General features: G+C 43.5%; 2 protein-coding genes across 2 annotated transcripts; both read right to left on the reverse strand.

The window, feature by feature from the left end:
* Positions 1 to 7,420: 7,420 nt before the first annotated feature.
* On the reverse strand, positions 7,421 to 9,175 carry LOC139549424 (transcription cofactor HES-6-like). The gene is made up of 4 exons (XM_071359916.1): positions 8,817 to 9,175; positions 8,613 to 8,699; positions 8,431 to 8,506; positions 7,421 to 8,284 (listed from the first exon to the last, which is right to left on the reverse strand). Exons 1-4 carry the CDS (start codon positions 8,898 to 8,900, stop codon positions 7,821 to 7,823), a joined length of 711 nt encoding a protein of 236 aa, XP_071216017.1. The 5' UTR covers positions 8,901 to 9,175; the 3' UTR covers positions 7,421 to 7,820.
* Positions 9,176 to 12,096: 2,921 nt separating this feature from the next.
* LOC139549425 (transcription cofactor HES-6-like) lies at positions 12,097 to 15,742 on the reverse strand. Its single transcript, XM_071359917.1, has 4 exons — positions 14,098 to 15,742; positions 13,866 to 13,961; positions 13,673 to 13,751; positions 12,097 to 12,841 (listed from the first exon to the last, which is right to left on the reverse strand). Exons 1-4 carry the CDS (start codon positions 14,158 to 14,160, stop codon positions 12,444 to 12,446), a joined length of 636 nt encoding a protein of 211 aa, XP_071216018.1. The 5' UTR covers positions 14,161 to 15,742; the 3' UTR covers positions 12,097 to 12,443.
* Positions 15,743 to 25,839: the final 10,097 nt, after the last annotated feature.

Genomic DNA, 25,839 nt, shown 5'->3' on the forward strand with positions numbered 1-25,839 from the left:
CGGTGATCTGTTTGTTCACTTGGCTTTCGAAGACTTTAGAAAGGCAGGGCAGGATGGATATAGGTCTGTAACAGTTTGGGTCTAGAGTGTCTCCCCCTTCGAAAAGGGGGATGACTGCAGCCGCTTTCCAATCTTTAGGAATCTCGGACGATATGAAAGAGAGGTTGAACGGAATAGTAATAGGGTTTGCAACAATGGTGTGGATCATTTTAGGAAGACAGGGTCCAGATTGTCTAGCCTAGCTGATTTGTAGGGATCCAGATTTTGCAGCTCTTTCAGAGCATCAGCTGTCTGGATGAAGGAGAAGCTGGGGGGCTTGGGCCAGTTGCTGCGGGGCGTGCAGAGTTGTTGGCCGGGGTTGAGGTAGCCAAGTGGAAAGCATGGCCAGCCATAGAAGAATGCTTATTGAAATTCTCGATTATCGTGGATTTATCAGTGGTGACAGTGTTTCCTAGTCTCAGTGCAGTGGGCAGCTGGGAGGAGGTGCTCTTATTCTCCATGGACTTTACAGTGTCCCAAAACTTTTTGAAATTAGTGCTGCAGGATGCAAATTTCTATTTGAAAAAGTTAGCCTTTGCTTTCCTAACTGACTGTGTATATTGGTTCCTGACTTCCCTGAAAAGTTGCATATCGTGGGGACTATACGATGCTGGTGCAGTACAGGTGTTTTTGTGTTGTCAAGGGCAGTCAAGTCTGGAGTGAACCAAGGTCTATATCTGTTCTTAGTTCTACATTTTTTAAAAAGGGGCATGCTTATTGAAGATGGTGAGGAAAGCACTTTTAAAGAACAACCAGGCATCCTCAACTGACGGAATGAGGTCAGTATCTTTCCAGGATACCCTGGCCAGGTCGATTAGAAAGGCCTGCTCGCTAAAGTGTTTTAGGGAGCGTTTGACGGTGATGAGGGGTGGTCGTTTGACCGCGGACCCATAACAGACGCAGGCAATGAGGCAGTGATCGCTGAGATCCTGGTTGAAAACAGCAGAGGTGTATTTAGAGGGCAACAGCCTGGCCTTGCTGCTATTCCAGTTTCAGCTGTTCTGCCTGCGGTTATGGAACCCCTACCTGTCACAGACCTGCTGTTTTCAACTCTTAATGATCGGCTATGAAAAGCCAACTGATATTTATTCCTGATTATTATTTGACCATGCTTGTCATTTATGAACATTTTGAAAATCTTGGCTCTCTCTAATTCTCTCCTTCTCTCTTTCTTTCTCTCTCTCGGAGGACCTGAGCCCTAGGACCATACGTCAGGACTACCGGGCATGATGACTCCTTGCTGTCCCCAGTCCACCTGGCCTTGCTGCTATTCCAGTTTCAACTGTTCTGCCTGCGGATATGGAACCGCCACCTGTCCCAGACCTGCTATTTTCAACTCTTAATGATCGGCTATGAAAAGCCAACTGAAAATTATTCATGATTATTATTTGACCATGCTTGTCACTTATGAACATTTTGAACATCTTGGCATAGTTCTGTTATAATCTCCACCCGGCACAGCCAGAAGAGGACTGGCCACCCCTCATAGCCTGGTTCCTCTCTAGGTTTCTTCCTAGGTTTTGGCCTTTCTAGGGAGTTTTTCCTAGCCACCGTGCTTCTACACCTGCATTGCTTGCTGTTTGGGGTTTTAGGCTGGGTTTCTGTACAGCACTTCGAGATATTAGCTGATGTACGAAGGGCTATATAAAATAAACTTGATTTGATTTGATTTGAAGTTGGCCAGGATGATATCTGGAGGTGCCCATATTTACAGATTTGGGGTTGTACCTGGTAGGTTCCTTGGTAATTTGTGTGAGATTGAGGGCATCTAGTTTAGATTGTAGGACGGCCGGGGTGTTAAGCTGAGTTGAGATCGTTTCTGCTGTAAAGTTATGAATCTTGTTGCACCTTGCATCTGTCCGTCATCGCAGCAGTGAGCTGGTCCATTTTTAGCCCAGTGGGTCTGTCTAACCTGGGTGTTTTTCCTCAACATTTTCATTATCTGGCAAAAAATTGGGTCCTCAATAGTAAAAATGTGCCTGTGTGGGGGCCTCACAGGAAAAATTTGGCCGCATGTTAGAAAAGGCCAGGGCCGATTTCTGGTCCCAGTCCGCCCCTGGCAGTCATACTTGAACAACAGTGACAATCAGACAGTATAAATATCTACTTACTACAGATGTTTTATTTTTCTTTCAAACAAAGCCAAATCAATGAATTCTTCCAGACTCTGCAGTCTCACGCTCTCTTGCATATGTAAGGTACTGCAGGTTGTTCCTCATAAGTTATCAAAGTTACACCATTCTCTTTTTCAGTTTGTGAATGTCCTGTGTAACAGGCTGTGAATGTAGTAGTCTATTGTCTTCAGGTTTTACCTATAGGAGATTATGTGGACATGGCTTAGACAATGGACAGTCACCTACAGTGGGGAGAACAAGTATTTGATACACTGCCGATTTTGCAGGTTTTCCTACTTACAAAGCATGTAGAGGTCTGTAATTTCTATCATGGGTACACTTCAACTATGAGAGACGGAATCTAAAACAAAAATCCAGAAAATCACATTGTATGATTTTTAAGTAATTAATTTGCATTTTATTGCATGACATAAGTATTTGATACATCAGAAAAGCAGATCTTAATATTTGGTATAGAAACCTTTGTTTGCAATTACAGAGATCATACGTTTCCTGTAGTTCTTGACCAGGTTTGCACACACTGCAGCAGCGATTTTGGCCCACTCCTCCATACAGATCTTCTCCAGATCCTTCAGGTTTCGGGGCTGTCGCTGGGCAATACGGACTTTCAGCTCCCTCCAAAGATTTTCTATTGGGTTCAGGTCTGGAGACTGGCTAGGCCACTCCAGGACCTTGAGATGCTTCTTACGGCGCCACTCCTTAGTTGCCCTGGCTGTGTGTTTCGGGTCGTTGTCATGCTGGAAGACCCAGCCACGACCCATCTTCAATGCTCTTACTGAGGGAAGGAGGTTGTTGGCCAAGATCTCGCGATACATGGCCCCATCCATCCTCCCCTCAATACGGTGCAGTCATCCTGTACCCTTTGCAGAAAAGCATCCCCAAAGAATGATGTTTCCACCTCCATGCTTCACGGTTGGGATGGTGTTCTTGGGGTTGTACTCATCCTTCTTCTTCTTCCAAACACGGCGAGTGGAGTTTAGACCAAAAAGCTCTATTTTTGTCTCATCAGACCACATGACCTTCTCCCATTCCTCCTCTGGATCATCCAGATGGTCATTGGCAAACTTCAGACGGGCCTGGACATGCGCTGGCTTGAGCAGGTGGACCTTGCGTGCGCTGCAGGATTTTAATCCATGACGGTGTAGTGTGTTACTAATGGTTTTCTTTGAGACTGTGGTCCCAGCTCTCTTCAGGTCATTGACCAGGTCCTGCCGTGTAGTTCTGGGCTGATAACTCACCTTCCTCATGATCATTGATGCCCCACAAGGTGAGATCTTGCATGGAGCCCCAGACCGAGGGTGATTGACCGTCATCTTGAACTTCTTCCATTTTCTAATAATTGCGCCAACAGTTGTTGCCTTCTCACCAAGCTGCTTGCCTATTGTCCTGTAGCCCATCCCAGCCTGTTGCATGTCTACAATTTTATCCCTGATGTCCTTATACAGCTCTCTGGTCTTGGCCATTGTGGAGAGGTTGGAGTCTGTTTGATTGAGTGTGTGGACAGGTGTCTTTTATACAGGTAACGAGTTCAAACAGGTGCAGTTAATACAGGTAATGAGTGGAGAACAGGAGGGCTTCTTAAAGAAAAACTAACAGGTCTGTGAGAGCCGGAATTCTTACTGGTTGGTAGGTGATCAAATACTTATGTCATGCAATAAAATGCAAATTAATTACTTAAAAATCATACAATGTGATTTTCTGGATTTTTGTTTTAGATTCCGTCTCTCACAGTTGAAGTGTACCTATGATAAAAATTACAGACCTCTACATGCTTTGTAAGTAGGAAAACCTGCAAAATCGGCAGTGTATCAAATACTTGTTCTCCCCACTGTACATAGTTCCGTTGGTTTGAAGGAATGGATGCCATTTTAAACTAGTCATTTATCGTTTTTTCCAAGAGTAAGGCAGCTCAGTGGAGCAACAATCTTTATAAAACTGAGTTCCTATACCTCTGCGTTGTTAGTTAGCGTATTTCCTATGGACACATGCACAGTGCAAATACTGTAATTTTCTATTTTTTCATGTATAAATTTGAAATGTTGTTTTAAACCTTTACGTGTAAGTACTAGGGAGACTGTATTTTCCTCCGTGCTGTTAATGGGAGGTGTGACGCCAGCACTGAATAAACAGGATATTGGGAACCAAACCAGCTCTATATACAGTGCACAGGGATCCATGTCAATGCTGCTGGACATAAACCATATAGCACCATGGGTTATGAATGCATAGGAAACTGCCGGGACCAATAGCATTATCAAATCACATTTTATTTGTCACGTGCTGAATACAACAGGTGTAGACTTTAACATGATATAATTACTCACGAGCTCTTTCCCAACAATATAGAGTTGAGAAGTAATAAAAGAACAAAAAAAAAGGAAATGGTAACACAATCACAAGGTTATATACAAGGAGTACCGGTACAGAGTCAATGTGCAAGGGTACGGGGTAGTTGAGGTAATATGTACATGAAGGTAGTGGTAAAAGGAACTAGGCAATCGGGATAGATAATAAACAGAGTAGCATCAGCGTGTGTGCGTATCTATTGTATATGTGTGTTGTAGTCTCAGTGTAGCATGTGTGAGTGTGTGGGTAGAGTCCAGTGAGTGTGCACAGAACCAGGGCAAGGAATGCCAGTGCAAAAAACTAATTCACTGGCATATGTCAGTGTATATTTGTCTCATGGTATATGTCAGTGTATATTTGTCTCATGGTATATGTCAGTGTATATTTGTCTCATGGTATATGTCAGTGTATATTTGTCTCATGGTATATGTCAGTGTATAATTGTCTCATGGCATATGTCAGTGTATATTTGTCTCATGGTATATGTCAGTGTATAATTGTCTCATGGTATATGTCAGTGTATATTTGTCTCATGGTATATGTCAGTGTATATTTGTCTCATGGTATATGTCAGTGTATATTTGTCTCATGGTATATGTCAGTGTATAATTGTCTCATGGCATATGTCAGTGTATATTTGTCTCATGGTATATGTCAGTGTATATTTGTCTCATGGTATATGTCAGTGTATATTTGTCTCATGGTATATGTCAGTGTATAATTGTCTCATGGCATATGTCAGTGTATATTTGTCTCATGGTATATGTCAGTGTATATTTGTCTCATGGTATATGTCAGTGTATATTTGTCTCATTGCCATTTTGAGAACCTGATATTTTAGCACAGTTCATTGCGTTTTTGTAGGTACATTAAAATGTTAATGTTTCCTTTCCCCCCCCAATGTTGATCTGGACAGGTAAGGGTTTGTTTTGTTGGGATGGTGGTCCATGGGGTTTTCACCCTACATTTTACTTGAATGTAGGCTAGAACCTGATGAAGAAGGTAAAAACCCAGATGGTAAGATTGTGACTATTGTTCAAAAGCAGCAGACAATTTCTAACATAGGCCTATTGGGATATTGGCTTCCCTGACTCAAATCAGTGTAGTCTCTGGGAGGGTTATCTTTGTATGAGTGTTGTGCGTGAAAGCATCAAACACAGCGGGGAACGCTCAAGAAACTGTCAGAGCGGTGAAGGGCTAGGCTGAGGCGTTCTGTTGTTAGATCAGTGATTCATCTTTAGAGTCAAAGACAGTTGAGAGGAGAGACTCATCCAAGGATGGAATGGGAGTCCCAGGGGATCCGTTTTAGAACCATATGCTCACATCCACGTTTGAAAGCCTCATGCCAACTGGCACCGGTCACGAACCTTTAACCCCGAAATTGAAATTCACCATCACGAATCCGCAACTGATGCGTTAGGATGCTGTGCAATTGTTAATTTGCCTTTATCATTCACCGGACGCTAAAACGAATTTTGTTATATCACCCACATGTCATATGTCACCTTAGATTAATGGTGATTATGCGCCATTATGATAAAGATGGGAAACAGACCCGGGTCCCTGTAATGATGCAACAGACAGCTTTATGCACATTTTGAACTATGGGTTTACCAAGCAGCAACATGCTTTGAAAAACGAATGGGGAAAATGGCTCATGATACAGACGTCATCATGGCAAAAATCTATGAATTGGTATTTTTTTTAAACGATATAGTCGTTTTGTATTAGCCTAAGTGATAAATATGTGTTGTCCTACTCTTGAACCTTTAGGTCTACATTTCTCTCACTCCGAAATGCCCTTTGACAGGTGCGAAGACGAATCAAAGCTATAGGCTACAGCTGTGTCTGTGTCAGTATCTCTCAACTCGCTGGCTTTGTCGATATTCTGTCAAATGGTAGCCTGCCGATCCAAAGCTTTGATCATTGCGTCCTCTGCTTCCATGCCGGTTGTTCCACCTAGCCAAATGTGTGGCCCAGGTTTGACCAGCTACAAACCCCCTGTGGCTGCTCAACGCTAATCCAAATCGTTAGCCATTCATTCCTTCATCAAAAGATGACAGCAGTCTGTGAATCTATTAATGTGTAGTTGACAAGAAATTAACATCCGTGATGAAAGTATTTTTCAAGAAACTTTTATTATTATTTTTTATAAGAAATGCCAAAAGTGCCTTTAGTTGCAAAATCACCCAGCTATTTCAGTGTTTTTTTCCCATGGACTTTCATCTTTATGATGGGCGCTCATTCGGGCACAGTCGGTCTACTGTAATTGTGATTGAAAATCGATGAGCAAAGGAGGTTGAACGTGCTCATACTCCACCGTGAGATTTACATGATAGCCTAGTCTAGCCTATAGGACCTGTCATGTTCTTATTAGTAGTCTATATGCAGCGAACCCGAGTTCGTTTTCATGGTCAAAATGCCAAGTGCTTTGGATAGCTGTGCGTAATTATTATGGTTTAGCGCTAATATTCAATTCACAAATGTGTCTTTCAAGATTGACTTCTACATGATTTGTGGACTCTGATGTTTCCAGGTGCTTTAAAAATACTGAATGATTAAATACTTCAAGAAATGGATTTTGATTATGGGAGCATGGCGCTGGCCTTTCATATGCCTATCGTTTTGTTTCAATGCGTTTTTGGCAATTGTTTAATTACCTGACCAGTAAGAGGTCTGAAGTGTTGTTAGTTTGTTTCAGGCTGCAGTTACTCTTAATTGCTTTGTTTGTCAATTGGGAGATTCAATTGCCTTGTGATATTAGGTACTCTGCCAATCGTTTAAAATGTTATGCAAACAGAAGTCAAGTCATTCAGCTTGAAATGCCTTTTAATTGGTTTACTTTTGAATCATTCTGTAAGATGGTGTAAACAATCAAGTTTTACACATGAAGACTGTCATTTTCATTAAATTATTTTATTAATCACATTGACATTTTAAGGACAAAACATTCTACACATTGTTACAGCGTCAAGTGGTTGGGGAAATATACGCATTTCTTTTAAAGGTTACAGGGCGAATAAACAAGGGCCTTTTTTTCTGTACGATTCTTCACTGGAAACATTTTTTATAGCCTATTCACGGCATCACAATAGCTTTTTCTTATGCAAATCCTCTATACATATTAAGATATTTACAAAAACAAACATGAGCAGTTCCCAATTGCGCAAATGCAGGAAGTGAATTTCCGGCGACATGCGCTTTCCAGGTATGTAACAGATGATGTCACAACCTGGGGCCAGGTAGACTCCAAACTATTCTATTAAATCCCAAAGGCATACAGTTGACCAGTACAGGCCACTACCAGGGCCTCCACATGGATTTGTAGTAGCTGATAGTGGGCATGTTCTGGGCCTCTTGGTTCTCCAGTGCGTCGGTAGCGCCCTGGTTGTGCTCGCTGTCTGTCTTGTACAGGTCAGAGCACAGGTCCTCACTGGAGGTGGTGGAGGCGACGGGGGAGAGGGCCGAGGAAGAGCCGCTGGATATACTCCTGCATCCGGGTGAGGCTAGTGCCGCGCACACTGCCTCGCCGGCGGGCCAAGTGCTGCCGTTGTTGCTGGAAGTGTCTGATATTATATCCATAACCATGTCCTGGAAGTGATCCTCGTTCAAGGGCATACACTCCAGCAGGTGGTTCAGTAGCTCGGCCGCCACCGTCGCGTCTATCCCGGGACAGTTGGACACAAACATATGGACCTCATGCATGCACTGGATGTAGCCTGCTGCAAACCTCTCACTGGCCTCCCGGTTCATGATGTCAGTCTCTGAGGAAGAAAGGAAATTAGGCCTACTTAGATTCAATTGCACTCCCACGGTGGGCGTTATGATAAGCAGCACCTGATCTATGCCTAAATGCACTTTAATGAGTGGATGAAAGGGTCAACAGTGTATGCCATTGCTCACAGTTTACCTTGGGGACGATCCTTGAGAATATGCTCCACTTTTTTCACCGTCATCTCCAGTACCTCTGCGTTCTCCACCTTTGACTGAAACCGAGGGGAAACAAAGCGAAAAATATTAGATTTCATTCGCTTCTATTGTATGACAGGTGCGCCAGGTGAGTCTACAGCAGGGGAGGTGCGCCAAACTCACGTCGGTGTCAGCGATCAAGGTCCGGAGCTCCTGCAAACTCTCATTGATACGAGCACGCCTCTTCTTCTCCACCAAAGGTTTTCTTGCCTGTAACAATGACACATGGGCCTGTTAGTGCGTTGTAACAATGTAATAACTGCATTACTAGGGTAGGCTACTCTATAGAATGGAATCAGCGACGCTACAACCACAGATGCCCGGTACCTTTCTATCCCCTTTATTAATCCCGTAGTAGTCATCCTCATCCATGCCAAGTCCGTTCTTGATGTGCAGAGCCGAGGGGGCCATGTTGGTTTTGAGCCCGAGCCGTGCAGTCAGTCTGAGATCCCAGTTTGTATTCCACTGCTATTTTCCCGATCCGTGAAAGAGAGCAGCTGGCAAACGGACCCGGTCAGAGAAAATCTAAACACGACAGGCGAGACGCCCTGTGATTATTGTACAATCGTCGATAAACGTACTGCTGGCGTTAAAGAGCTGTTGTAGCTATTTATAAGGACTAATTTGCATATGAATGTGTGGTTTGACTGCACTAGCCAGCGGACAACAGTGCACACACCGTGAGAGCCAATCAGAGCCCTTTCCTTTGTCTTCGGCCAGCCCTTGCTGCACGGTGAGGATCAGTAGTGGTCACAATAATTCATATATTGGGTTGCGTATCCGGCGTCAGTGTTTTTTGTTGTTGTTAAACCGAAGACTATTCATTTAGGCTAAAGTTTAAGAAATAATGACAATTTTGGAGAAAAAATAAAAAAGTAGCTTACAAGTACGTTGCATGGTATTAACACGTCTTTTGTACCATCTGTTTGTGTCCTCCATAACTGTACAGTATAGGCTATATTCTGTGAAAAGGAATAGGATGGGACAGAGGCTGCTATCACAAATTATATAACCATTCATTATTCATTGTGTTATCAAAGCTCCAATGTGTCCAATGTATTTCACCAGGTAGGCCAACAGAACTATTTATGGCAGAACACGGAGAGATATTATGCAGATTACCATGGGTAGAAAAAAAAACATTTTAGAGAGACATTTCTTTGGACGTGGAGTATTTGTAATATATTTATTTATTTCAAATCCTGACTGCTGATTATCTCAAGACTGAGTCATTTTTTCTCTTCTAATATTTTCTTGCCCTACCCAGTCTCATTTTTTGTATGTCCCTGTTCAGGGCTCTGAAGATTTCCCCAGCGCGGGCTCTCGGATGTAACGCGATGCCTCAGTTGGCAGCTGCTGGCAGAGGCCCCTTGGCCTAAACTGAATCAGCCGGGGAATTAAGGGCCCTTCCCCAAAGAAAGCGACAGGTGTTAGCCTGCGCCTCATTTGTTCTCTCCCTTTGGTGATTTCTGATTTGGATTCAACTGCACTCTGATGCCACATTGCCCTTAAAACGCACAGAGCAAATAGGTTCCCAAAACCTGCTAAATAGACCCGACTTAGTTTTAAATTATAATCTTTAAAAGTCATGCATGTTTGTATTTGCTCATCCCTTACAGTTATACCTCCAAAATAGCTTCAGGCTTATGTTAAATAACAATTGGTTTATTATGGTTGAGTTTACACAGGCAGCCCAATTCTGAACTTTTGCACAATTATTGGCAAAAGAGCTGATCTGGTTGGTCAAAATACCAATTAGTGTAAAAATATCAGAATGGGGCTGCCTGTGTAAACGCAGCCTATGTTATGTCTAGAAATGGACTCTTATCCATTATCCCAATTTCACTGTCTGTGTGTGCACTAGTTTTTTTTTACGCACAATTGTTTATTTGTTTATGTCTGATAAAAGTGTTTAACCATTTGGCGTCGTTGCATGTGTACATATGTACAGCGCATTGACATGCAAATTACCAATACGCAATAGCGCATTTGTGTCTATCTAAACAAGCACGACAATGTGTCCTGTCACCAGATAAACAACATGATACCATTACGAGTGAGTTTTACACACAAGGTTTTTGCTACAGCAATTAGGCACCAGTAACAAATATAGAACCTAAATGAAGGCTGTGTCCAGAGGCTTTGAAGTGGAGGGGTTTGGCACCTCGCCACCCCCACGCTCCGCTCCAGCTCTCCTCTTAATGGTCTGGACTGGGGAGAGAGCAGCTGTCTCGGCCCGCTTTTGTTCGAGAAACCGCAGAGGGATCGGGCGCCCTTCTCCATCTCTTCTCTTTCCCCCCCTCTCTGCCACCACACGGTGGCTTCATTAGCTCTGTGGACAATTATTATAGAGGGACCATGTACTACAGCAACGTTTTGAATGTTCGAATTCAATAATGTCTTTAAAATGCACCCAGTAGGCCTATGCATAACGTTCATTTGTCGGAAAAAATGATGTACTATTGTAAACAAATAATGGTTTGCCTATACTGTAGTTGAAAATAAATATGAACGTGTTACCTTCTACTACTACCAGTAGGCCCTACACAAATATTACCAGTGATTAACCAAACACTTGTTGATGTCTCTATGGCTGCTTTTAGACAGGCAGACCAATTCTGATCTTGTTCACTAATTGGCCTTGTGGCCAATCAGATTGGCTCTGAAAAAGATCCGATGAGAAAAGATCTGATGTGATTGTTCAAAAGACCAATTGGTGGAAAAAAATATTGGAATTGGGCTGCTGGTGTAAACGCAGCCTCAAAACTACGTCCTCATTTCCTCATATACAGGTAGCTGCCAAAATAAAGGAAACACCAACATAAAGTATTTTATTACCGCATTGGGCCACCACGAGCTGCCAGAAAAGCTTTAATGCGCCTTTTCATAGATTCTACAATTGTCCGGAACAATGTTTGAGAGATGTGACACCATTTTTAATTGAGAAATTACATAATTTTGTGTTTTCTTATTGGTGGTGGAAAATACTGTTTCAGGCACTGCTCCAGAATCTCCCATAAGTCTTCAATTGGGTTGAGATCTGGTGACACACACCCACACACACACTTTAAACCTGCAATGCTCCTTCGAGAACCCTCTTTCAAAGTCACCTAGATCTCTTTTAGCCATGGTAGCCAAAATAATAGGCAACTGGACATTTTTAATACATGACCCTAAGCATGATGAGATGTTAATTGCTTAATTAACTCAGGAACCACACCTTTGTGGAAGCACCTGCTTTCAATATACTTTGAATCCCTCGTTTACTCAAGGGTTTCCTTTATTTTGGCAGTTACCTGTATCTTTATGGCCTGTCCAACTGGACCAGGTCATTCATTTAATATTACTAAATCCATTTGCTTATATTCATTCACACTGCAAGCAACAGTCTAATAAATAAAATACAATGAATGTTATAAGCCTAACCATTTATAAATGTACTATAATATGTATGTAGCTGTAGGCCTCAGCATCATTCATATATTTTTTAACATGGATTATTTTCATGATGTTGATAGGATCAAAACGGCCCTCTATATATATGAGAAAGTGTGTGTGTGTGTGTGTGTGTGTGTGTTCACATAAAGAAAATAGATAACTGCAGAAATTGCATACACATTTGTATTAATATTGGTTAATAATATACAACAAAGGGAGCAGAACAAAAGCCATTTGTGATGGACTAGAGCTAAGAAGCTAAATGTTTTTCTTATTATTTAATAAATAAAGACGTTAATACAATAAATATAAGAAAAATATTAATAAGCGCCTTCTACAATGCAGGCTACGGAAAGTAGACTTCGGAGAGGAAGTACTGAAAGGTCTGTATATATAGCACACCTAGATCAGGAACACAACCGCCCCACAATCAAACACAATGTCTTCTGAGTAGCATATCTATAAGATACATAACAGAGGAGGGTCTAACGTAAAGATCCAGCACACCAGTACAGTTTACCAGGGCCTCCACATCTCCAGCATGCCCAGGTGGGGGCTGAGGAGCTGGGGGCTCCCGAGCAGGAGCAGGGGGCTGTCCTGGGGCCCCACCATGTGGGACAGGGGCCCCTCCCTCTGGCCCTGCCTACCAGACCTGGGGTCCCCTCTGAGGGGTGTAGTGGGGGCTCCAGGCCCCTGGCTGGGTGGGTGGGCATCAGGCCTGAGGTTGGGGTTGGCCTGAGAGGGGTGCTCTTCACTGGAGCGGGGCAGGGATTTTAGCAGGTGGTTGAGCAGGCGGGAGCCAAGAGTTTTGTCCATCCACTCGCAGCTGAGCAGCATGTTGTGGACCTCGTGCATGCACTGGATGTAGCCTGTGCTGTACTTCTGCTGTGCATCTAGGCCTAAATTGGGGTCTGCTGTGGATGGGAGGAGACACTGGGTCAAACATGGGTCATAGCGTCATCTGTTGGTGGCAGGATGTATTGCACCCAGACTGGCCTATTGCCCAAAATAAATGAGTAATTATTATATAGATTTTTTATTTGACATAACTTGTTAAGTCAGTTAAGAACAAACTCTTATTTACAATGACGGCCTACAATGGCCAAACCCGGACAACGCTGGGCCAATTGTGCGCCGCCTTATGGGACTCCCAATCACGGCCGGATGTGATACAGCCTGGATTCGAACCAGGGACTGTAATGATGCCTCTTGCATTGAGATGCAGTGCCTTAGACCGCTGCGCCACTCGCATAATGCATTGCAGTGTTTCTTAATCCTGTTCCTGGGCACTCAAAGGGGTGCACATTTTTGTTTTTGCCCCAGCACTATACAGATGATTCCACTAATCAAAGGTTTGATGATGAGCTGATTAGTGGAATCAGGTGTGTAGTGCTAAGACAAACACAAAAATGTGCACCCCTTTGAGTCCCCAGGACCAAGATTAAGAAACACTTGACTAATCAATTGTTTTAAGTTGAAACCAAGAAAGAATATGGATCAAAACGAAATTAAATAATAAAACTATGTGAGTACTAATACTCACATGATTATTCGTATTGTTCTTATTGACTGTTATTCAATCACTGATGAAAATATTCCCACCAGTCTCCATTAAATTTGTCTAACATTCCAACGTGCTGACACGTACCAACTGCTTACATAGAGTATTACATGCAGGAACAACTTTGAAAACTCTCCTGGCACTTGCATGTTTCTTCAGTCAAGCTACTTGATCGGACACTTACCACTGAATCTATGAGTCTGAACATTCTGCAGGTGTTTCACTGTCATCTCCAGAATGTCCGCCTTTTCAAGTTTCGATTGCTGTTGGGGGAAATGGAAAGTTAGGGTCAACAAATAACTTACACTGTCTTTCACACTCCATATAATTGAGCATTTATAACAATGAAAATACAGTGTGTATATAGGCCTACCCACATCAAGAGTGAACGCCCCGACCACGGTTTCTTTCAGTTGATCCAAGCAGTTATTAATCCTCTCCCGTCTTTTCCTCTCAATTAGCGGCTTCCGCAGCTAGAGATGGAAAGCGATGGGTTAATGACGACCAGACAGTCACAAATTGGACCAGACAATCACTAAGTGTGAGCATATCCGATAAAAGACACCTGTTGATTAGGTTTATATATATCCACGGGAACTAAGGCAATACCTTTCTCTCCTCCTTGGCACTCGAGTGTTTCCCCACGTTGTGAGCCATGATGCTGGCTGTCATCTCTCCTTTACGCTCGGTATAGTTGTGTAGTTAGAGTATAGCTCTCCTCTCCCGGCTGAGTCTAGGGTCTGTAAGGCCCGCAGCACCACGCACCGCTCTTATTTATAGGGCAGAATTAGCATTTGAATGCTCGAGCTCTTTGGCTGAGGTATTTTCCCACACACGGGGGCGCTCCCAGCGCCCGCTCCCATCAGTCAGGGTTGACAGGTCACTGCCTCTTTTCAATAGCCGAGCTACCCGCCCTGGAAAAAAATACAAGAGACAGATGTCCACCCTGAACCCCCCCCCCTATCCCCTCTAACTCTCGCGATCCCCTCTACCTCTCTCGCTCTCTCTCTTTATCGTGACGCAAAGCGCGCGGGTACCCTCCGGATTTTCATTCGCAGGGCCGAACAAGAGTGAGTAATTTCCGTGGTTACACCAGCGACCACTTGACTATTCATGCCAATGAAATGGGACAGCATTAGGCTTACCCGAGAAAAGGCGAAACCTATCCGCTGAAGTCTCACATAGAAAAAATACCCACAACGCCCTGTGGTCATTGTTATCAGTCTGTATCGTTGTCGATACTGGCAAGTGGTCAGGGAAGTGTTGATGATGAGAAACTTTAGTGACTAAATTCTGAGTGAAGAGTAAGCCTAAACTAATTGCGCAGAAAAATTAAGCCAAAAGCCTATAACGAAAAGTGTCAATATTTTTTATTGAATGTAGCTCATGCTTTTCCTGAGATGTACCCTAAATGATGTTCGCGCAATGGCAAGGGATATTGTATATGTTCATGACTGAAAAGCCTATGGCAATTACATTCAAAGTTAATGAAGATTATTTCAAACTATTTTCAACCCTCGTTCAGCAACTCCATATGTCTAGGCTCCTCAACGGACTTTCAAAAGTTGGTCAGATTTCAATCGAATTAATTTATTAAAATTCAATACATCGATTGAAAGTGCTTGTTTCATGTTCTGAATTTCTTTGAAATAAAATGTAATCCCATCACCTAATGGTTCTGCAGGTGCGGGATATGGATGTGGGTAGTTAGGCCTAATTCCACATGAATTCCGATGCTCTTTGTGTTGTCTAATATCAACAAGGATAAATGACTTGAACATCCTGTCGGATATTGATCATGGTTTATTATTAATGAATATATATAAAACAAATTTTTACTTTCAACTTTGATTCGCCTGAGCCAGATAGAGGAAGGGTTTGAAAACTGTAAACTAAACATATGTTGTCAATTTTTTCTAACTCCGAGTTAGGGAGAGCAGTTGTCAGAGTGACCACACGGACAGATGTCCCTCCCGCGAGCTGGCCTTCGGCTAAGGGATTCATGGCGGCGGCTCTGTGTTTGACTTGAGCCACGCGACTGCGGGGCGAACGCTAGAACGTGGGAAACCCCACCGAACAATGGGCGGTATTCAACCGAACCTAATCACCATGAAGAGAGTACTAACCCTGTGGAAGGACAAGTGGACGGTCCAGACTGAGAGAAGGCGTGAGCTCCGGAGTAGGATGTGACTAATGGGAAGTTAGGGCAGGTGCGCCCTGACCGCTGTTTTTCTGTCAGGTGTGTGACCATCACAATAAAGCGCCAGTATGAGCAATAGCTTATGTGTGGTTGTTGATCACTTATTTTGATTATGCATGAGAATAGCATATGGGCCTAGTTGTGAAATTAGTGGTCATAACACTTGTTGAATTTGCAAACAAGACAGTCACTTCAGGAAGTAATTTGAATTTATAATACAAAAATAAAACAACTTTTGAAAATAAATAGCTTATACTTTTCAGTTTATTAGAAGTCATCGAAAAATTAAATAATAATTTAATTGGAATTTCAGTTTACTTCCTGATGCCTGAATTGGCTGCCATCAATTAGAAGTGACCCAACCCCGAATGGTAGCCTATTAACAATACATGACATGTCAAAACAGCTTACCTAATTTTTACATGACATGTCAAAACAGCTTACCTCATTTTTACATGACATGTCAAAACAGCTTACCTCATTTTTGCATGGGCTATGGATGATATTGTTTTTTATTGGATAGATTAATTTAGGCTAAAAGGAATGTGGTCCTCAGAGCCTTAATAATTAACGAACCTTCAGTAGGCAGTTGGCACTGACAGACGACAGGCAAGTGTACAAGGCTTTGAATTAGTGGACCGGAATGAGTTCACTTTCTAAACCACTTATAAATCCAGACGGTAGGCCTATACAGTCACAATGTGTGGCTTTCTGAAGAGGCTGTGGCTGATGAATACACTGGGTGGTGGGGTCTACACTGAGTGGTGGGGTCTACACTGGGTGGTGGGGTCTACACTGAGTGGTGGGGTCTACACTGGGTGGTGGGGTCTACACTGAGTGGTGGGGTCTACACTGAGTGGTGGGGTCTACACTGAGTGGTGGGGTCTACACTGGGTGGTGGGGTCTACACTGAGTGGTGGGGTCTACACTGAGTGGTGGGGTCTACACTGAGTGGTGGGGTCTCTTGTGAAACTCCAGAAAACGTGGGTGACTTTTGGGGAGGCCTTTGACCATACAAAGCGCAATGGGACATCTGGTCACGCGACCCACGTGCAATCAGCCGCCTGTCTCTCGTCACTAGGAAACGTCCTTCAGAGGGTCACACATAAATACCCCACGGTCGCGGCGCATGCGTCCTTTTCCAGAGAGCAGCGACCACCGACAGAAAAACTTGTTACGTTCACAGGACTGTATCTATATAGTGTCACAAGGCAAAAACATTTACGTGGATCACATTTTTTATATAGGCCTACCTAGATCCAATTGTCACATAGCCTATCCTAACCTATAGTAGTCTATTCAATGTTGGAGTGCCAATTTGTGACATTTTTGTGCAGGCACTATAATGGGGACTTATAGAAAGTTCCATCTTGTTATGGGTTGGTGGCACAGAAGGGCCAAAAATCAACGAATCGGTCAAAATCGTTGAGGCAACAGCGGAGAGAATATCAGAGAGCCCGAATTAAAAGGCCAACTTGTAAAGAGGTGCTCGCGCCCTTTCCTGCTGTTCTCTCTATTATCATCTGGTCACGCGTCCCCGTGATCAGAATTAGCGTAAGAATGACAATGCCACAATAGTTCCCATTCCCAGACGCCCTAAGCGGCGCTCGTTTTGGCTGCTAATTATGAGGAACACAATCATTCCTGTTGGGCCAGTGTGCCCGTCTACATCCGCTTTTTTAGGTTACTTATTCCGGATCTAGAGGCATATATATAAGGCAATTCACACTTGCAACATCAGATTGGAAATGCATATAGAGGGACAAGCACTGTGTAACGTTCGTCGTCTGATGATGAGGAATCATCGGACCAAAGCGCAGCGTTTATTAGAAACAGAACACTAAACAAAATAACAACGAGAATGAAACGAAACGAAATAGTCCTGTCTGGTACAGACACAAAGACAGAAAACAACTACCCACAAAACCAACATGGAAATGGCAACCTAAATAGGCTCCCCAATCAGAGACAACGAGAAACAGCTGTCTCTGATTGGGAACCAATTCAGGCCACCATAAACCTACATACCCCTAGACCATACAAAATCCCCATAGATAAACAAAAACCCTAGACAAGACAAAAACCCCTAGACAAGACAAAAACTAAACAAACCACCCTTGTCACACCCTGACCTAACCAAAAAATAAAGAAAACAAATATAACTAAAGTCAGGGCGTGACAGTACCCCACCCCCAAAGGTGCGGACTCCGGCTGCAAAACCTAAAGATATAGGGGAGGGTCTGGGTGGGCATCTATCCGCGGTGGCGGCTCTGGCGCGGGACGTGGACCCCGCTCCACCTTAGTCTTGGCCCACGTAGGTGGTGCCTCTGGAGCGGGGACCCTTGCCGCCGACCCCGGACTGGGGACCCTTGCAGCAGGCCCCGAACAGGAGGGCGACTCTGGCAGCTCCGGACAGGAGGGCGACTCTGGCAGCTCCGGACAGGAGGGCGACTCTGGCAGCTCCGGACAGGAGGGCGACTCTGGCCTGGAGGGCGTCGCTGGAGGGTCCGGACTGGAGAGTGACTCTGGAGGGAGGAGACGCAGAGACAGCCTGGTGCGTGGGGCTGCCACAGGGCCCACCAAGCTGGGGAGACCTACAGGAGGCCTGGTGCGTAGAGGAGGCACCGGATGAACCGGGCTGTGGGGGAGCACTGGAGCTCTGGTGCGCAGCCTTGGCACCACTCCTCCAGGCTGAATGCCGACTTTAGCCCGGCCCCTCCAGAGTGCAGGCACAGGTCGAACCGGGCTGTGGGGGAGCACTGGAGATCTGGTGCTTACCACTCTCACTTCTCCATTAGGCTCAATGCCCACTTTAGCCCGGCACGGGCGGAGCGCAGGCATAGGACGAACTGCACCCTTCCAGCGCCCCGGAGACACAGTACGCAGAGCCGGCGCAGGATACCCTGGGCCGAAACGGCGCATCGGAGACCAAACACGCTGAGCTGGCACAATCCGCCCTGGCTGGATGCCCACTCTCGCATGGCACTTGCGGGGGGCTGGCCTATAGCGCTCCTGGCTATCATATCGCCGCCTCTCAGCTATAGCTGCCTCCAGCTCTTTTTTCGGCCGGCGATATACCCCAGCCTGTCTCCAGGGTCCCTTACCGTCCAATATCTCCTCCCAAGTCCAGGAGTCCTGAACCCTCTGCTCCTCGTTACCACGCTGCTTGGTCCGTTGGTGGTGGGTAGTTCTGTAACGATATTCATCTTCGGATGAAGAGTAGTCATCGGACCAAAGCGCAACGTGGCAAGTGTTCATGTTATTATTTATTAAAAACAGAACACTAAACAAAAAATAACAACGAGAATGAAACAGTCCTGTCTGGTACAGACACAAAGACAGAAAACAACTACCCACAAAACACAGGTGGGAAAAGGCTACCTAAGTATGGTTCTCAATCAGGGACAACGATAGACAGCTGTCTCTGATTGAGAACCACACCCGGCCAAACACACAGAAATAGAAAACATAGAACACAAAACATAGAATGCCCACCCCAACTCATGCCCTGACCAAACCAAAATATAGACATAAAAAAGGAACTAAGGTCAGGGCGTGACAGAAGTGGTTGAAAAACTAGTGTTAATGACTCCAACCTAAGTGTATGTAAACTTCCGACTTCAACTGTAAATAGGCCTTTACTCTCTATCCTGTCAGTCTCAATCCCTTCATCCATCCTTCCAATGAAATTATCTATTTTCCATATTAGACTACTATCCCTCTATTCGACAACTATCCCTCTACACATTCTTATCTATTAATTGAATCAAAAACATGATATCCTTCTAAAGTAAATATACCTCTTCATAATGTGAGAACATTTAAAACTTTAGTGGTGTATTAACACACTGTTATTATACTGTTATTTATAGGCCATTTTGAGTATTATCAACAGTAAAATACTGTCAAATGTTAAACTGCATCATACTGTAAATTATGGTGCATTGTGGGAAAATGTTGTAGGCAGGGAAATAATTGCTGTATTTCGATAGCTACTGTAATTCCATCCCACAGGATACACAGTATTTTTGGAGTGCCAAAAACCTTTGGCCCTAGTGGGTGCATGATAGGCTGGCTCATTAACATATTTTGAGACGTGTCTTTTAAGAGGCTATCGTTGGTAAGAGTGCTGTAGGCCTAACAATTTAACAAGTATGTGCTAGTAGAGCACCATCATTTAAAAATGTATAGGGGACAGATTGGAGTGGCAGCAAGCCTTAAATCTGGTTGAGCATTTTGCCATGTTCTTTTGGTCTGTTTTGCCCGGTAGTCACTTACAGTTTGGATGCCTTTGTTAAGGCCTCTTGGAAGTGAAACAGCAAATATTAATTGATATGGTGTACCTCACAGCTGACCTGCTTGTACCAATGCCATGTTATTACAGTAAAATACTGTGACTTACAAACCACCAAATCCCCTCCATGAATTTCATTCATCCATCCATCCAGCCATCCATCCGTTAATTAATTCATTAAGATTGAGGTAGCATGTCCTTTTTAATAGAAGTATAATAAAGTCAATTCTACGGTATTGTACTGTGTCATTACACAGTACCTGGTTTGATACTGTATTTAGATTACAGTAGGTGTACTGCAATATGAAGTACAGCTACTTAGGTTACTTGCCACTTTGCTGCCTGTAGTGACTGTCAAATTCGCGGCAACCCCTTTATAGTGTTGATGGCTGTAGTTATTCAACTTTTTAAGCATGGTGATGTAATGATGGCAGGGGTATTAGGATCTTGTTTTCCCCAACATGATCCAGCCACATTTTATCCAATATGCAACAATTGGCGATTACACTTGTTTTCCATAGGCCTAACAATGAAATATTATGGAATGTCCAAGTGAAAAGAACGTTGTGTGGGCAGTAGGCTATCGCAGTTGGACTGAAACCTATTGAACAAGTGAATTAGCCTAATTGTTTCAATATTTCCAGCACAATCTGAAGATTTGGTGCAGCCGGTGTGTAGGCCTAAACCTGCTTCAGTAGCAGTATTCAATTATATGTTGCAACTTTAGACTAGCTAAATATTGTTTTAGAGACAGCCCTTATTTTAACGGAATAATAATGGGCTAAACCAGTTATAATGTAGTCTACTAATTGGTCTTAATTGATAGGCTAGCCTAACCTTGGCATATTTGCCGAAGTTTGTAACAAATGTAGGCTAGCTACTTTACAGACATTTTCTTGTTGGTCGCATATGTTTTAAAGGCATTTTCAATCGGTGCTTGAAATCACTTTGAGCATTTGGTCCGCACTCCAAGGCACAGCCTGACTACATAACCGTCACAGTTAGCATCTATTCGCGTCTATTCATCGCGCTGTTTTCTGCATTGAAACCCCAAATATATTTATTTCCCGTGCCTATTGTAGGTGGTCTCTTTTTTTTATTGATTCCATAAATACACATTGAGCTTGTAAATAGCCATTAATTTCTGTTGTAATATATAGGCCAGCCTAGAACTGCCCTGACCCAGTAAACTTGAAATTAGGTTTACATAATTTATCCATTAGCCTATCAGAGTCAGCTGTCCATTATTTAGAAAATGCACACAGACATGTAATACATTGTTGCACTGCATCTGTGCATAATAAATACATTATTCAAGAGCGTCATAATAACAAGTAGAACATTACAAGAGTTCTAGAACACTACATTGTAGGTTACTTGCTTGATTTGTGATGGCAGTAGAGAGGGTCAATTTTAAAGTAAGGCACGCGAATGTATTATTTTTTGCCAAATTTGAACAAGGTGTCTTTAGAGAAATATCGAGTTTAATTTCTCACAATATTTAAGTAGGCAAATGTTGTTTTTCATTAACAAATTTCGTCTGTCCGAATGTAATTTGGGGCCTTCTTCTTCCCTCCAGTGATGCAGACAGACGCTTGTAAGGAAGGGCACTGTAAGCCAGTGCGCAGACCAAGTCGTCCCTATATGGTAATTAAGAGCAATATAACGTGGCATATAGGCCTAAAACTACCTGCCTTAGTTGTAAATGTATGTTGTTTTTGTTGTATATCATTTCTGTAATGTTTTTCCTTAGTAGAGCTTTGAGATTACAAATTAAATATAGCCTTTTATTATTATTATTATTATTGAACATGTTAGATTTACACATGGATTTCCTTATTACCCTATCAGGTAAGCGGACCTATGCTATGGCTTTAAAACAAAAAAATGGTGTTCAAATGCTAGATAAATGGATTTGAGTGTAATGTTCTCATGTCATTGTGCTTCCAGTTAGGTCCTCTGGTCAGGTACCCAGACTATGAACCCAGACAGTGTGTGTCCAGAAACAGGAACAGGAGACCTCGAGTGAGTATGACACCAACGGGTGTTCTGCAGCCCATCGCTAAGAACCGAGACCCAGTGGAACAGAGCCCGAGACCACCATCACCTGACAGGACCACCATCAACCGCCTGCCACACACACAGGTAGGACTCCAGTCCTGCAGCATGACCTTATAGTGTGTGTGTGTGTGTTCCACTGTGTTTGTCAACTTTAATGTGGCTATACCTATTTGCATAATACTATAGTAATGTGTATGATTGAGTATTTTTTTATTATTTTGTTATATCCACCTCATTATAATAATTTGTACACTGCAAATTGACCACAACTAAACCCTAAAGAGATTGTATTTGAAAAGAACAGTAATTTCATACCTTGATTACATTGAGACACGATCACATACAGTATGTCTCTTATTTTATTAGTGGGAATAGTTGGGAATAAATTCCCTGAATTAATCACATTTTTAGCTGAATTCCTGATGATTTTACAGTCTTTTTGACCAAAAACTAAACTATCTGTTGCTGACCCCTGTCGTAGAAGGAGACAAAGGTAAACACAGATTGTGTGTGTGCGTGTGCGTGTGCGTGTGCGTGTGCGTGTGTGTGTGTGTGTGTGTGTGTGTGTGTGTGTGTGTGTGTGTGTGTGTGTGTGTGTGTGTGTGTGTGTGTGTGTGTGTGAGTGATACAGACAGTCCCCCTATGTGAGGAGAAGGAGAAAGAGAAGGCCCTGTTGGTTAAAGCCAGAGAGAGGACCATGAGATACTTGAAGGAGGATCTGGCTTACTACCATGAGAAGGTCACCAAAGACCTGGGATCCCTAGGCCAGACCCTGGACAGAGCTCTGGTGCTGAACCAAAATGAAGAGGAAGCTAGGCTGGAGGAGAGGATTGATTTTGAAAGGATGGTTAGGAGGTTTGGGAAGGGTGAGAGATTGATGAAGCCAGCGCTAGAGGTTGCAGGAAGAATAGACAGAGAAAGATCAAGACACCCAAAAGTAAAGAAGGTAATGAATGGGAGAAGAGCCGGCCAAATAGTAAAGGTGGCAGAAGAGGAAGAGAGTGAAGGAGGTCAAAATGCTCAGCCAGTGAAAATTGACAAGGAAACCGCTGCGGAGTTCATGGACAAGGTCCAAAATGTGTTTGTAGGTTTTGAGAAAGTACAAGACATCGACATGTGTCACATGATCAGAAAGCAGATCAAGCAAGACCAGATGATGTTGGATGCTTGGAAGCTCCAGCAGGAGTTAGTCGTGGGCTCTTTCAGAAACTACTGGAGAGAGCTGGAGGAGGGCATCGAACCCATGCTGGACAGAGTGCAGAAAATAGCCGCTGTGGAAGTTGAGGTAACACCACACACCACAGCATGCTGTAGGTCAGCTGGCATAATGGCAAGAACAAGGAGGGAAGAATAGCATTCAGGTTTCTTTACAACTCACATTGTGCACTATAATAGCCTTCAGTATTGCCGCAGTATTTTGGATTGTGTTAACTCACGTTGGAGGCTTGTTAGGTCTTTTTAAAAATGCATTGTGCGTGTTATGTTTAGCCCAGCCAGGTCACCCATTATACAAGTCAGTATTCAATGTCCATCCATGTCTGAGGATGTCAAGAGATGACGTGGAAACCAGCCACCAGCCACTTCGAATAGGTTTCGGTTTTGCTAGGGTGTTGTGGACAGGAATGGCAGATAGGTGTAAGCATCTGATTCCGAAGGTTGCAAGTTTGAATCCAGCGATAGAAAGTTGTTTTTTATATATTTTTTTAAGCCTATCCCAAACCTTACCCTTACCTTAACCATTTGGAGTTAATGACTAACCTTCAACATTTGGAGTTAATGCCTAAACTTAACCTTAAACATTTCAAAATTTGACATTTGGAACAACTTTGAAATTTGACGTTTGATAAACATGGATGAACGTCTAATTCTGACGTGAGACTGTGAGAGTTGGTAGGTTTAGCCAAATAATCTAACCCTGCACCTCTGTCTCGCCTCTCATGCAGAATGACTTCGCTACACTTGAGTCAGTGGTAGGTTGTTTACTGCGTTCATACAGTATTTATACAGACATATATTAATTACTGATTCATTACTGCAGCTGAAGTATTCTCCCAGTATTTGAGACCTGTTAGGTTTTGATACACATGTACTCCCACTGGACACACACTGGTTAAATTACCGTTGTTTCCATGTAATTTCAAGAAGATTATGTTGAACCAACATGGAGTAGACGTTGAACTGACGTCTGTGTCCAGTGGGCTGTATCTTGTCACTGTGATCTTGTGATTAATAATGTGAACTAATCTTATACCTCTAATCTTCCCATCAAGAGTCAGAACTACAGGTTACCTGCTCCAGTGACTATGACCTCCTTGACCTCTGTCCCTCTGACCAATGCTCCACGGACCGATATCCTCCAGAATACAGCCACTGCCCCCCTCTTCCTCCCCGTTTGCATCCCTCCCTCTAGCCTCCAGATCACCGCCACTCCACCCCTCCCTCTACCCCATCGCCTGCCCCCACTGAAGGTTCCACTGCCCACCCTGGCATGGCCGCAGACCACCCATCTGCCACCCATTTCCACCCAGACTGAGGGAGGACAGACAGGCAACACCAACAGGACTGGAACCCCTGTACTGGTAAGAAGCATGATAAGAACCAGGCTCCCTCTCTCTCTGACAGTCAGATCCACACACACGGTGTCACATAGAGGAAAGCTAGTGTAGATCTGTCAGATGATAGCTGCACTGGAAAGATGTTTCAATGTTGTATTATGTTTCTCAGGACACTAATGGAGATCAGACAGGAGAAACCAATGAGATTGATGTTGAGGTAAAGGAGATTATCATCCTGCCTGATGAGATTGATTATGTTGAGGTAAAGGAGATGATCATCCTGCCTGATGAGATTGATTATGAGGAGGTAGAGGAGATTATCATCCTGCCTGATGAGGAAAGGTTCCAAGTGAAGCAAGAGAAGAAGGAAGAAGTGAAGGTAGAGGAGAAGAAGGAACAGGAGAATGAGACAGAGGAGCGGAAGAAATGCCGCAAGACCCTCAAGAAGAGGTGAGATTTAAGTAGACAGAAGATAATTATATAGTGGAGGGAGGGAAAAGCTAGCAGACAGACGGACACATAAAAGGAGATAGTAAAGGATGGTGTGACCACAGGAAATTGGTGGCACGGGAGAACGGGCTTGAGTTAATGGTTGGAGCGGAATCAGTTGAATGGTATCAAATAAATAAAACACAGGGTTTCCATGTTTTTGATGCCATTCCATTCGCCCCGTTCCAGACGTTATTATGAACCGTCCTCCCTTCAGCAACCTCCACTGGGTGTGACTCACAATTTTCAAGTGTTGTAGTAGTGTCCGTATTGTTACATTCATGTCAGTGGTTACTGTCTCCCTCACAGGTTTATCAGATGTCTGAGCAAGATGTTTTGCTGTGAAGGCTGCTCTCAGAAATGCTGCAACTGAAATCTTCATCACACTGCAACCAAAGACCCCAAAAAGATGCGCGCACACACACACCAGGGATTTATTTCATCCTATTTTTCAATAAACATAAAATCCCATCCTGTTGTTTGTTTTGTTCAGATTGGCAGCTCTTGACAAAAAAATGAATATTTTGTCCAGGGTTGGTTTTGGGAAGTCTCCAAAGCTTGTAGAATAGAGTGGTCCTATTCATTCATTACAACTTTATAAGATTATCCTCTTCACTCTGGGAGACCTGTACACATTTGTCTCCTGGAGCCAAGAGGCTTTATAAGGTTGTGCCTCAAGGGGAAGACAAGTATAAAGAGAAAAAGCTTGCATGCAGAATTGCTCACCAAACATACTTTTTGTCTAGGGTGTG

Source organism: Salvelinus alpinus, chromosome 22, assembly GCF_045679555.1.
Source record: "Salvelinus alpinus chromosome 22, SLU_Salpinus.1, whole genome shotgun sequence".
Taxonomy (NCBI): Eukaryota; Metazoa; Chordata; class Actinopteri; order Salmoniformes; family Salmonidae; genus Salvelinus; species Salvelinus alpinus.

Excerpts from the sequence above, each read along its gene's own strand:
- LOC139549425 (XM_071359917.1), bottom strand. The coding sequence starts at position 14,160 with ATGACAGCCAGCATCATGGCTCACAACGTGGGGAAACACTCGAGTGCC. Across the intron at positions 13,962-14,097 it reads GTGCCAAGGAGGAGAGAAAG|CTGCGGAAGCCGCTAATTGA; the intron begins GTATTGCCTTAG and ends TTCCATCTCTAG. Across the intron at positions 13,752-13,865 it reads TCGGGGCGTTCACTCTTGAT|CAATCGAAACTTGAAAAGGC; the intron begins GTGGGTAGGCCT and ends TTCCCCCAACAG.
- LOC139549424 (XM_071359916.1), bottom strand. The coding sequence starts at position 8,900 with ATGGCCCCCTCGGCTCTGCACATCAAGAACGGACTTGGCATGGATGAG. Across the intron at positions 8,700-8,816 it reads TTAATAAAGGGGATAGAAAG|GCAAGAAAACCTTTGGTGGA; the intron begins GTACCGGGCATC and ends TCATTGTTACAG. Across the intron at positions 8,507-8,612 it reads CCTTGATCGCTGACACCGAC|TCAAAGGTGGAGAACGCAGA; the intron begins GTGAGTTTGGCG and ends CCTCGGTTTCAG.